General features: G+C 44.6%; 1 protein-coding gene and 1 long non-coding RNA gene across 2 annotated transcripts in view; one reads left to right on the forward strand and one right to left on the reverse strand.

Moving 5' to 3' along the window:
- The window catches only part of sspo (SCO-spondin), an 85,446-nt gene that overhangs the window by 54,797 nt on the left and 17,888 nt on the right, over window positions 1-12,761 (forward strand). The window contains 21 exon segments of the mRNA XM_078097029.1: window positions 20-240; window positions 510-662; window positions 770-936; window positions 1,142-1,287; window positions 1,429-1,649; window positions 3,214-3,249; window positions 3,374-3,538; window positions 4,246-4,458; window positions 4,967-5,134; window positions 5,365-5,499; window positions 5,904-6,141; window positions 6,261-6,413; window positions 6,538-6,584; window positions 6,740-6,910; window positions 6,996-7,172; window positions 8,062-8,217; window positions 8,655-8,779; window positions 9,809-9,948; window positions 10,129-10,175; window positions 10,261-10,503; window positions 11,759-11,920. Of these exon segments, the coding sequence (XP_077953155.1) occupies window positions 20-240; window positions 510-662; window positions 770-936; window positions 1,142-1,287; window positions 1,429-1,649; window positions 3,214-3,249; window positions 3,374-3,538; window positions 4,246-4,458; window positions 4,967-5,134; window positions 5,365-5,499; window positions 5,904-6,141; window positions 6,261-6,413; window positions 6,538-6,584; window positions 6,740-6,910; window positions 6,996-7,172; window positions 8,062-8,217; window positions 8,655-8,779; window positions 9,809-9,948; window positions 10,129-10,175; window positions 10,261-10,503; window positions 11,759-11,920 (3,284 nt within the window).
- LOC144390486 (uncharacterized) lies at window positions 12,037-12,678 on the reverse strand. The gene is made up of 2 exons (XR_013454528.1): window positions 12,446-12,678; window positions 12,037-12,091 (listed from the first exon to the last, which is right to left on the reverse strand). It is a non-coding gene; the product is annotated as an uncharacterized LOC144390486 (long non-coding RNA).

Genomic DNA, 12,761 nt, shown 5'->3' on the forward strand with positions numbered 1-12,761 from the left:
CTCTCCCACTTTCTCTCAGCTCTTGCAAAGCCGGGGTTCTGCAGTGTAAATCCGTCCCCGGTTGCTATGTTGACGGTGGCTGGAGCCAATGGGGGGCCTGGACTGATTGCTCGCTCTCTTGCGGAGGAGGGGTCAAATTCAGGAGACGCCAGTGCGATAACCCATCTCCCCAGAGCAGCGGGAGGGGCTGCCTGGGAGTCGCTGAACAGCAGATGAGCTGCAACATGCACCTGTGCACAGGTAGTCATGGCCGGCCAAGGCCACTTAAAGAGGGACATATCTTTAGACTGAAATCTAAACAAGGAGCTGATTTCATACATTGCCCTTTTAAAAAAAAGATGCTTTCTCTAAACTTTGAACTACAGAGTCTTTGGTAACTGTACATGTATGTATTACTATGGACTATAATGCAAAAGGAGATAATCCTTTATAGAGAACCTTGCTAATGCTGACAGAATCATATGTTGTTCTGTGAGTTGTGTCACTTCTTCTTATGTTTCTGCTCCCAGACTCTGTGGGCCCCTGGCTCCCCTGGTCTCCGTGGTCTGAATGCTCAGTCAGCTGTGGCGGAGGGCAGCAGTCTCGCTCTCGTCTCTGCAGCTCGCCACCCTGCAGCGGCCCTAGCCGCCAGAGCAAGACGTGCAACACCCAGGTCTGCCTCGGTAAGCCCGGCTCCCTGCACGACTTCTATAGCTAACTAAGGCCCAGGGAAACTGGGTAATAACAAAAAGCTTGTGCGGTTCTTCATCTGTCCCTCGTCGTTGTGCAGAAGTGGGCTGTCCCCCAGGTAGGTTGTACCGGGAGTGTGAACGAGGCGAAGGCTGTCCGTTCAGCTGCGCTCAGGTCAGCGGAAGAGAGGGCTGCTACTCGGATGGCTGCGAGGAAGGCTGCCACTGTCCCCCTCACACCTACCAGCACCGCGGCATCTGCATGCAGGTGGGTTCCCCGTCATCGATGACTCATGGTGTTGTGGCTCTTAAAACACTCTGAAATTAAACCTCTCAACATAAAAAGTTTGCATCTTTTTACCAAAAATGTTAGGATTACTTTAAGTTCTTCAATAGAATCACAGGGATAAAATGAATGAACCACAGAAACTGTTATTTCACATTAAACCATGGTTCTGATATGTATGTCACAGGAGTGTCCTTGTTTGGTGGACAAAGACTTCATGGGCTCCCTGCAGAGTGTTTCTGTGACGCCGGTCTCATCTCTGCTCCTCCATAACATCTCTGAGGGGGTAGAGGTTCAGTCTGAAGGCGCACTGACCCACGAATGCAGCACCTGGTGAGCAATAAATCTTCCAGTCGTCTCTCATACGCCCCTGGCGGCCTACTACACACACTGCCATTACTGCAGGGCAAATAGAGGTTAAACTCCACAGACCACTAGCCCCTGGCTCACACCCCACCCCTGTATGTGCTGTAGCGGCTGCAAGCATGGCAGGTGGAACTGTTCCCTGGCACATTGCCAGGTCAACGGAGGTCTGTCCCCCTGGGGCTCGTGGAGCCCCTGCTCGCTGTCCTGTGGTGGTCTGGGACTGAAGACTCGCTCCAAGAGCTGCACACAGCCAGCCCCGGCCCATGGTGGAAGAAACTGCCAGGGGCCACGCCAGGAGACCACCTACTGCCAGGCGCCTGAGTGCCCAGGTACAGGAGCTAGTTTGACTAGAATGACTTGCGGGAGATAATGTCTGCATTGCATGTAATTATAGATATCTGTTGTGCACGATGTAGGGGCATTGTTTTGATTAATAGCAAGTGTAAAATTAAATCATTGACATTAATAGAATTCTTAATGATCACTAAGATAATTCACAAAATAAATAATTAACGGAGCACCACCGTAAAAGGGACTAATTTATTTATTTAAAGCATTTATTTGTAGGGCAATTTAACAAATTTCACCAACCTGAACAATACAACAATTGTCGTAACATGACTAATCAAACATCATGGAAACATCTGAGATCTGCGCCCAAACCAATTACCTCACTTGAACTTCTTTATTATCTACATTAATTGATTTGCTTGAGTTGCTACAATTTACTTGAAGAACTATTAATCCTTTCAAATGTAAATGACGCTTGTAAACATTCAAACAAGGCCTATAAAATGTATATATACAGTCACCAAATCTTCAGCTCTTGAAGTGTGTAGAGCTGCCTCTGTTTGAAAACAAATGCAATTCATTTTTGGTTTCATGACCAGGTTTTCTCTTGTGTGTCTGTTCTCCGGGTTCTCCACCAACTGCTATGTGTCACTATATCCTCCACTTGTACTGAGCAGTTGTATCAAAAGCCCCCACATGTCACGTGTGCTTGCGCGTATATCTTGCTTAGTAACGAACGTACGGTGTCCGAGACGTCTTCTCAAGATGTGGCGTGTGAACTGGTTGAAATGTGTGTGTGTCTCATGGTCTTCATAACCCTCAATGAGTTTATTATTTTAGATGCTTTGAGAAGACTACTGTAACGGAATGTCTCATCCAGCCGAGGAAACGATGGCTACCGTCCCCAGAGAACGGAGCAGGAAGGTCTGCATGGATCTCTGCTGGCGGACCGTCTGCCTGTCTAAACAAAGACACTTTCTTTAAACTTTGAACTACAAAGTCATTGATAACTGTACATTTATGTATTACTAAAGCAATAAGGTACAAGAGGCTGTACTTTATCGTCCAATAATGTAACAGTTCGGGGGTGTTGTTAGGCCCGACGCGCAGGGGAGATTTGCGGTTAGTTTGGCCCAGCGGAGGGCCTAACAAACTGCATTGGGTCTCCTTGCAAGATCTTGCAGCATCTCATTCATTCACATCACTCATGACGTCCACCTTAATTGTCCGATTGCGAAAGCTCGCATTGCCCGAAACCGATAATTTTTTTCGCCGATTAACACCGAGCTAAAAGCTAAAAGGTCAACTAATGGTCATGCAAAATCAAACCTGTTACTTTACGTGGGCAGTGATATGGAACGATCGGGTCAGTGTGAACAGGTACTGAACATTATCGCTCAATAATGCACAATGGACTCCCGTGACTCCCTCTCAATTAATCAGAATGCTGGATTTCATCTACCCGTATTATAATTCGTATAATCTTCATTCGTATCCATGCTAAATAACATACAGAATATACTACCAACTGCTTGTTTGAGCACAATCCTAATGCTAATGTGGAGCTGGTACTGATGATGAATTGTTGCTTGGTGTTGGCAGTGATTGTCGGCCCTACAGAAGAACCAGCTTTACCAGGTAAAGTATAAGTTTAATACTAGTGACTGTTGACTTTTGTGTATCTATTTCAAAACCTGTCTGCTAAAATCTTTTCCTTCTTGAGGAATCTAAATAATAATTTTAGCTCCTCGATCTTCTCCAGATGAGGATGCTGGCTTCTCACCATGGTCCTCATGGAGTCCCTGCACCAGGCCCTGCACTGATGTCCTTAGCCCAGTGAGAAAATCACGTCATCGGCAGTGTGTCAGGCCCCCCTGCTTTGGAAGCTCTCACCAGGAGAAGGCCTGTAACCTGCCTCAGTGTCCAGGTCTGTCTGGGTCTATGACTGGTGTCAAACATGAACTTCATATACCATCTGCTCACTGTCCGTGGGATTCAGTTATATTTAGGACAGGAACATAGGTGATAGTGGAGCATTTTATTTCCTGGTTGTGGATGAGGCGGCTCGGTGAACTGAACATTAAACAAGGAAGAGCTCCCATTACATTATATCTCATTTACCTGACGCTTTTATCCAAAGTGACTTACAATATTTTAACCACAAGGATGCAAACCCAGAAGAACAAGAAAGTGCAATTTCATCAAATAAGCTGATTTACAACTTGCTGTAGATAAGAGCCATTACATTACAGGTCATTTTAGCTGACTCTTTGATCCAAAGTGACTTACATTGCATTTGCATATTCGGAAGTGAATATAGTGAATATAGGAACAGTGGGGTTAAAGAAACGAATGGAAATACGATCCACCAAAACAATTATTATACCCGGCTTTACTGTTAAGAGAAAACATTTTTCTGCCTTAACTCAGTAAACGGCTCATTGGATACGTTTTAAAAGACGCTCTTTGTACCTTTTTGACGCTAATGAATAAATATTGTAGACAAATATTTTATAAGTGCAGGGAACTGTAGCAACAGGTGAATAAAAAACGCTGAGATACCAGCAATTAAGACTAAATTAAATTACTTTACACGGATATCCAACTCTGGTCTCTTGTGGTACACATTCCCAGATGGAGACGAGGTGTGTGTGGGGGCAGACTGCACCACGAGGAACTGCTCGTGGACAGAGTGGGGGGCCTGGGGGTCCTGCTCGCGGTCCTGCGGAGTGGGTCAGCAGCAGAGGATTCGCACCTTCCTCAGCCCGCGGACCAACGGGTCGTGGTGTGAGGACATCTTGGGAGGACACCTGGACCATCGTTTCTGTAACATCAAACCCTGCCGAGGTCAGCCTACTCTTGATCCCGTGGTGTCCATCTGCACACTGTTCAGAGGGTTGACCTTTAAGCATGTGCAATGAATGTGAAAGGGAACATTTATTCACATTAATGGGCCTATAGTGACCACTCTTCAAATGCCCCACACACAATTTGCAATGATTTTGTATGAATTGGAAATGCATAATTGGTTAGTCATAACCCCATTCAGCATAAATGTTTTAAAAACTGATTTAAACTCTTGAGATGAGGTAATAATTTGGATGTGACTTGCTGGGAAGCCTTGATGCCTAAAAGTTTAGATTAGGCAAATTAATTTAAATGTCTCCAGTGTGTCCAGTCCACGTCTTTTTTTCCCGCTTTGGTCATTATTGCAATCTCTAATAATATACAGTCTTATCCATTAAGTTAAAGGAATGATGGTGAAATAAGTGCCAAGTTGTGGTGAACGGAAATTATTGCAAAAACACAGGCGTTCTTTATGCTCGTGTTCATGTGTGTCTGCGGGTGGATGTAGTGGATGGAGGCTGGTCCCGCTGGAGTCCCTGGTCTCGCTGTGATAAGCACTGTGGCGGCGGGCGCTCCATACGCACTCGCTCCTGCTCCAGCCCTCCGCCCAAGAACGGAGGGAAGAAATGTGTAGGAGAGAAGAACCACCTCAAACCCTGCAACACCAAACCCTGTGGTGAGACTGACCCAACGTTTTCACACACGCACACAAACACACACACACTCATGCAGTCTAGATTGTTATGACCCCAATGATTTTTTGTCCTGTGCAAAGAGCTACGCTCATTAATTCAGCGTATGGTTATTTTTCGGGGCAAGGCTTTGTTTTGAGTCAGTCAGCAAAGCCTCCAATTCTTATTCAAAGGTCAGATGAAAATTCACGACCCTCTGTTTGTGTTTTGTCAGACGAGAGAGGATGCCCGCCGGGCCAGGTGTCGGTGCCGTGTGCCAATGAGTGTCCACAGCGCTGCTCTGACCTCCAGCAGGGCATCGAGTGCCAGGGGAACACCGAATGTCAGCCTGGCTGTCGCTGCCCTAAAGGCAATAAAGCTGCCTTCATTTTGTTGATAGATAAGTGTGTGTGTGTGTGTGTGTGTGTGTGTGTGTGTGTGTGTGTGTGTGTGTGTGTGTGTGTGTGTGAGAGGGATTGTTCTCGAACAACATGTTGGAGAAAGGATAAGCACCATAGAGTGTGTGTGTGTCTGCAGAGAGGTTTTCTCCTCTTGACCTTTACATTTGTGAGATGTTTAAATCATGACGTCAGTTGTTCATGATATATCAAAATCAAAACAAACGTGGCTAGAGGTAGGTAAAATATGTATTTTTGTGTGTTTTAAAAAAAATGAAACTCAAATGCAACTGCTGCAGTTGGGCCTAATAAAACCCATGTGTCTCCTTATTAACTAACACAGTTCACGTTTGAAATGACTGATGTGTGTGTTCAGGCCAGCTGCAGCAAGACGGGGTATGTGTGCAGCAGTGGCAGTGTGACTGCGTGGACTCACTGGGACATGTGTGGGCGGCCGGCAGTTCACATCAAGCAGACTGTAACAACTGCAGCTGCTCCGACGGACAGCTCGTGTGCACCAATCAGAGCTGCCAGGCCACCTGCCTCTGGAGCTCCTGGTCCAGCTGGGCGCTGTGCAGCGTCTCCTGTGGGACGGGCCAGAGAACCAGATACAGGTGAGGACAAAATCACGAGTGAAGGTTTTCTTCATTGAAATACCCACTCACTCTCGTGAAGTTCTTTGAAATGAAATGTAAAGTGTAGAGTAAACCCAAAGCAAACTGGTGTCTGCCAGGTCTCTGGTCCCGGACACGGAAGGAGCAGATTGCCAGTTTGAAGAAGTCCAGCACAAACCCTGCGACCCAGGACCCTGTCCACCTCTCTGTGTCCATGACGACCGGGAGCTTGGAGTGGGGGACACCTGGCTGCAGGGGGAGTGTAAACAGTGGTGAGATGGATGGATGCCCTTTTTGCTAATATAAAGGTTTGCAGTGTCTAGAAAGAAAAATCTATTGAAAGGCCCGTGCTTTGTGTGTGTGTGTGTGTGTGTGTGTGTGTTTTTATACTCTCAGCACATGCACCCCAGAGGGAGATTACTGCCAAGACATTGATTGCACAGGTGAGTCAAGACTAAACATGGTTGAGTAGACTATATACTTAGCATACATTATTAGCTGGCTTCTAATGAAAGAAAATGTGTGCATTGTCTTGGAAGCAATTTCCATTTGACCTTAAAAGAAACTTAACACAACATGTGCTGTGTGCTCTGTCCAGTGGACGGTGGTTGGACCCCTTGGTCAGTTTGGTCCGACTGCTCAGTGACCTGCGGACGGGGAACACAAGTCCGAACCCGAGCCTGCATCGACCCCCCTCCGCGTAACAACGGGTCTCAGTGCGGAGGGCCGGAGCAAGAGACACAGGACTGTCTCCCTGCTCCCTGTCTGGGTTTGTTCAGACGAGCCACAGCTATGTCCGTCCATTCGTTCATTCATGCCCATCCGCATCGTCATAGTGACTCTCTCATCCACAGACGACCTTTGCCCCTGGTCGCCATGGTCACCGTGTTCTCGGAGCTGCGGCGCCGGGTCTGTGGTGCGGCGCAGGGCGTGTTTGTGCGAGGAGGGAGGAGACACAGCGTGTACCGCTGAGATCGAGGGGGAGAGGAACAGAGAGGAGACGCAGCTGTGTTACAAGCAGCCCTGTTCAGGTACACACTTAACTCTCACGTCTGCACTTGTCCCGTTTGTGCTCGATCCCTCTGGACAACAGAAATTATTAAAGAGGATTTTAACGGATTCATAAATTAAGTTACTGCCGATGTTAACAGTTGTAAATGGTCACTATATTTCATTGGTAAAAATAATCACTTTAAAGATGTATCTATATGATGTCTCTCAGGTGTGAGTCCCAGGCTGATCCTTACTTACATCCACATCCATGATTGAATCACACACACATTATGTATTATTGGCATAAACCTGTTCAAAGAGAGGACCCATCGTCTTAACAATGGAATACAAGACGTGAACAAACATGAGGTACTCAGCGTAACAGATGATGGTCAATGATGTCAAAATCATTGTTCCGTTGATAAATAATGTAATAGACATTGTCCTGTTTAATGACTGACTGCTGAGTTTATATTTTGGTAAGATTTGGTCCCTGTTCTTAGTGAATTTAAAAAGCTAAATATTATGTTGGAGATTGTGATGAGTAGATTCATTTTTGTTTTCTATTCTATAATTAAATAAAAATAAACAATTCTAACCCTGGTTGTAGTTAAATTGAGCAAATGATCAATGCAATACATGATTTGATATTACGGAACAAAAGTGGTTGCTGATTGGGTTTCTGCTGTACTCAAGGAGTTGAAACCAGTGATACAGCTTTATACCAATTATAAAAGATGAGCTCCTAATGCTTGGTGTAAAATAGATCTGTTATATGCTGATTCCCTTAGCAGGAGACTCACCCGGTCCAACAGAGCACAAGTCCAAGTGGTGCTTCACAGATTCCAAGTGCATCACAAATGACGTGAAGGGCTCGTTAGAACCTGCGTGTAGGTAGCCCTGGTTGATTGTGCTCCCCCTTTGCAGGCTGCCCCATGTCGGATTGGAGCATCTGGTCTGAGTGCTCCTGTGCGTCTCAGAGGCAGCTGCGCTACCGTGTAGCTCTCTCTCCAGCCATCAGGGGGCAGCAGTGCACTCCTGTTGAAACACAGAGCAGGACATGCAGTCTCAATCCGTGTGATGGTGAGGCAACAGTAAAGCAAAACAATAAGAAGCGTGTGCATGTGTGTGTGTGTGTGTGCGAATATAAATCTGTATGACAAAGAAAGTCAGTTTGTGAACGTTTCAATGAGTTTATGATCCTTTACAGATACAGATTGGCATGGGGAGAAAGACGAACCAAATAACAGATGTAGAGTTCTAAGAATATATTCTTTCTATGTTTTGTTCACAAGATCCTGAGGTGCACGACTATCCCATCTTCTAAATAGGACTAAAAGCATGTTTTTCTATTCTCCGGTTTAGATAACTTACCAACAACACACATACCTTGTGTTTAGAGTCAATTGAGATGAATATGAGTGCTTTAAAACATTTTTTAACTTTATTTATTCTGGTAAAACATTTTCTCCTCAATGCTCATAGTCTACTTCATGTTTGTTTCTTTCTCACGCTTGTAGATTGCAAAGCCCCTTTTGTGTACTCTGCATGCGGCGTGCCGTGTGAGAAGCACTGTGCCCTGCAGGGCCGCAGGGATCAGTGTGGAGGTGTCCGTGAGTGTACACCTGGCTGCTATTGCCCACAGGTGATAATTTCATTCACCACTGTCCAAATACACATGCACACTCATACCGTTTAACTTGCAATAGAGCAAAAATCATCAACCAATCATGTGAAAAAAGTCTAACACGTTGTCTAGACAAAACGTTCTGTTCCTTTTCCTTATAGCAAACTATATTTGCAAAGTAGAGCAAGTGACAAACATTTCCAACCTACTACTAGCAGTTTGCATGTAAATATTGCTGAGTACTGATGAGCTGTCTGTGTATCTATATGAGACTTCCTTTGAAGGTTTGGAAAGTGAAATATGCTATGCTACATACCGTTTTTAATACATCTGATATCAGTCATAATGACAATGTTACTTGGTCCAGTTTGAGAGCACCTAGCTTTAAATTATTCCAAAGTCCTCTCTGATAGACTAATGATATCCACATACAGCAGTAGGGAGGAGCGATAATGAGACATGAGACAGCAGAAAGCAGATCACCAGAAGTGTGGGTACCATGAGTACCTCACAACCGTGGATTAGGTTTACCATGGCAGTGAAAATAAATCATGGTCCCACAAGGTTGACATGGAAAATATTATTAGTATTATGTATGGTGAATTATTATACTTCCAGTGAAGTGAAAATGTTCATTTGGAGATGTGTTTATGTCCATCCGTAGTGCGTAAAACCAATATTTGCTCTATTTTAGCTCGTTAGAATTTAATATGCAACAACTCCTGCACTACCTGCCTCAATATGTATGTATGTATGTATGTATATATGTATTTATGTATCTATGTATACACACATATACATTGATCACTTCTGTTAACCCATAATAAAGTCAGAAAAGAACCAAACTTCATGGATGTTTTTGGTGACAAAGAACTATCTGTTCCAATCACTCTATCAGAGACAAATCTGAGTTGTAGAAATAAATAAGAGAGCCATGACATTATGTTCTTTACAAGTGTACGTAAAGTTTTGACCACAACTGTATTCTGTATGTGTGATAGAAACTGCCTCAGAACCTGTTTGAAATTGGCATGTTTTCCCTTGCAGGGCCTCCTGCAGCAGAATGGTAGCTGTGTTCCGGCAGAAGAGTGTGGCTGCATCCACCTCCAGCAGCAACCCTCAGGCCACCCGCCCACACCTGTCACTGTACCTCTAGGGGCCATGATCACCATAGGCTGCAGTTCCTGGTTAGGCCCTGGCTGTTAAAAACATATGGAGCTGTGGCAGAGGGACTAGTGTTTTCTTTGTTAGTCCCCCTGTGACACAAAAGTGGTTTTCCACTTTGATAAGACGGATCGATTGAGAAACGCTGTGTGGGATCTATGACTCAGATTGACATATTGTGGTATTCTGGTTCTGTCCTCCAGCCTTTGCCATGACGGAACTTTGCAGTGTGACACGAGAGACTGTGAAGGTAAGAAAGCAGGGCAACGACAGTAATGTATATAAACTCCTGGTCGAATGATGGCACCATCCTGCTTTTCCTTTCCTCTGTTTAGTCATACTCAGCGAGTGGTCCGAGTGGACTCCCTGTTCTCCCTGCGTACCATCTTCCTCCCTGCAACTCAGCCACTCCACGGCAGGGGTCATCAGTGCCAGTCAGATGCTCTCAACCCAGCGGCGTTTCCGGGCCTGTTTGGACTTGTATTCGGGTGTCCCAGTCTCTAAAGAGGAGGAGGAAAGCCAATGTCCAGGACCTCTGGTGGAGGAGAGGCTCTGTCCAGATTCTAACCTCTGCAGAGGTAACAGTGTTTGTCCAAAACGACCATAAAACAGAAAAGTTTTATCAGAGACACAAGCTGCTATAGAAAGATTTTGAAAAATGAAACAGAAGTTAGAAGTTAAACAGACTAAGCAAAAGAGAGCCATTACATCCCTGGATTAACAAACTCATATTAGACATATAATTCAATTAGAAAGACATGAGAGAGATTCGCTGTGCCTTTTGAAAGATAACATGCAGAGGTACTTCTAACTCCTGCTGAAACGTAAGTACTCTCATTCTTGACACAACCCTACAGTTGCTTGATGACCTGGTGATGAAGTCATGTAAATCTGTGAGTGCGTGGGAGTTGTTAGTAGAGCAGAGTTGTTATAGTAGCGGTTGAGCCTTGGCGAACATGTCCTTTGGTTCACTCACATGGGAAATTACAGACCAACACAAAATAGTGTCCATCCTGCAAGTAAGATTCTTACCAGATTAGGAAAGTGCCAGAAACTCCCAGAGTGCAAAATATTTTCCTCGCAAGCTACTTTTCCACCACGCATGCGTGATGTGAGGTGATTTTTTTTTTATCAATGACGGGCAATCTACTGGCATTGCCTTCACAATCGACTGGTCGATCGCCCTATTGTACACCCCTAATTTAAAACAATCAATATTGTGGGGATAGTTTGAATATGTGAATATGTATTGTGTCAATTCACTGCTGTCAAGATTAATAGTCAGCAGTTTTGGAGCTTGCTATTGGTATTCACAGGGAAGAATGACAATCTGCATCATATTGTCATTATTTCCCTTTCAGTTTTCAAACGGAAAAATGTTAGGAAAGAAGCGTTGCTTGTCAATATCTCTGTGGGGACACATGGTGTACAGTTGATGGGATTTAGTGTTGAGTGTGCAAAGAATGAACTGATCATCATCATCTTCTCTGGCCCCTCCCCTTTGGATATGAATGTTAAAGGTCTCTGAATTACCCCCATGCCCAACAAACCGTAGGTGTCTTTTGCATGTTAAACATCTATCATCTTCATCATAGTTAGTCCAGATATCTTAAGCCGCTGAAAGAACAAACAATCCAAAAGATATAAATCAGACATCTCATTGGCTCAAGTAAGCCTGTATATACGTCCATAAAGCAGTAACCCCGCTTTTGTTATCACGGATGGTGATTACAATAATTATGGCCATTACAGAAGTCAGCGCAATTATAGTAATTTTAATTAGATCTGAGCAAAGTTGATGGTAGCTGATGATAATCAGTCCACTCTTTTCAGATATGTGTCAGTGGAGTGCCTGGAGCGCTTGGACAGCCTGCGCGGAGCCTTGCAGCGGGGGAGTCAGGCAGCGCTACAGACGGCCCCTGGTCTCTCCTCCAGGACCCCTCTGTCGGAGTCAACAGACACAGAGCCAGAGCTGCAACACAGGACTCTGTCCAGGTATAGCTGTCAAGTGTCTCACTTTTGTGAGAGTCAAACTGCAGCCCCCCACTTGAAAGGGCAGCTTGCTAAGAAGTGTAGACTGGATTCCACTCAATGACCAAGATTCGGACTTCTTTGCTTTCTTGCTTTTTATTTTTAAGATTGTCCAGGTCAAACCAGGTGAAAAACCTTGAAATACAAACATGAATGTAAGGTCAAATAAATATAACCCAAGAAACCATAATCAATTCACATACCCAACATCACATACTTAATTTATAATCTACTGGAAATTAACCTCAAAATAAGTAGAAAGACAATCCAAATTTAAAGTATCCCAATACTAAATTAAATACATTTTTAAAACACTATTTAATGATGATTTTAACCTTTAAACTTCACCAGATTTTAACTCCGCTGAATACACACAATTCAAGTTTTATCCAATTACTTTCAGCTTGAATACTTTTTAAAACACATTAAATATATGGACATTTGATTTTGCATTTCATGCCATAAGTAGTCAGCCACTCAAAAGCTCACCGGCTCCTTCTTCAGCCTTTGCAAGCTTTATTCCTGCAGTCTCCTCTTCCCAAGCTCTTCAATCTCGCTTTCTCACACTGCTCGCTCTTCACTGTCCTGTGAGTGAGTGACTCCAACCCCCCTGATCGCCAGATCCTCTCCACCTGGTGCATTAAAATCTCCGCCTCCAGCCTGAGAGACTCACCTAAACCTACCTCCCAGCCAGAGAGGGGCTCGGTCTGCAACTCAACTCAACAATAGCTTCTCCAACTCACTAGAGTTCGAATCTACGTTACATGCCATCCCAAACACGCTCATAAAGAGGATGTTGTGGGCT

The sequence above is a fragment of the Gasterosteus aculeatus genome, chromosome 21 (genome assembly GCF_964276395.1).
Source record: "Gasterosteus aculeatus chromosome 21, fGasAcu3.hap1.1, whole genome shotgun sequence".
In the NCBI taxonomy this organism is placed as follows: domain Eukaryota; kingdom Metazoa; phylum Chordata; class Actinopteri; order Perciformes; family Gasterosteidae; genus Gasterosteus; species Gasterosteus aculeatus.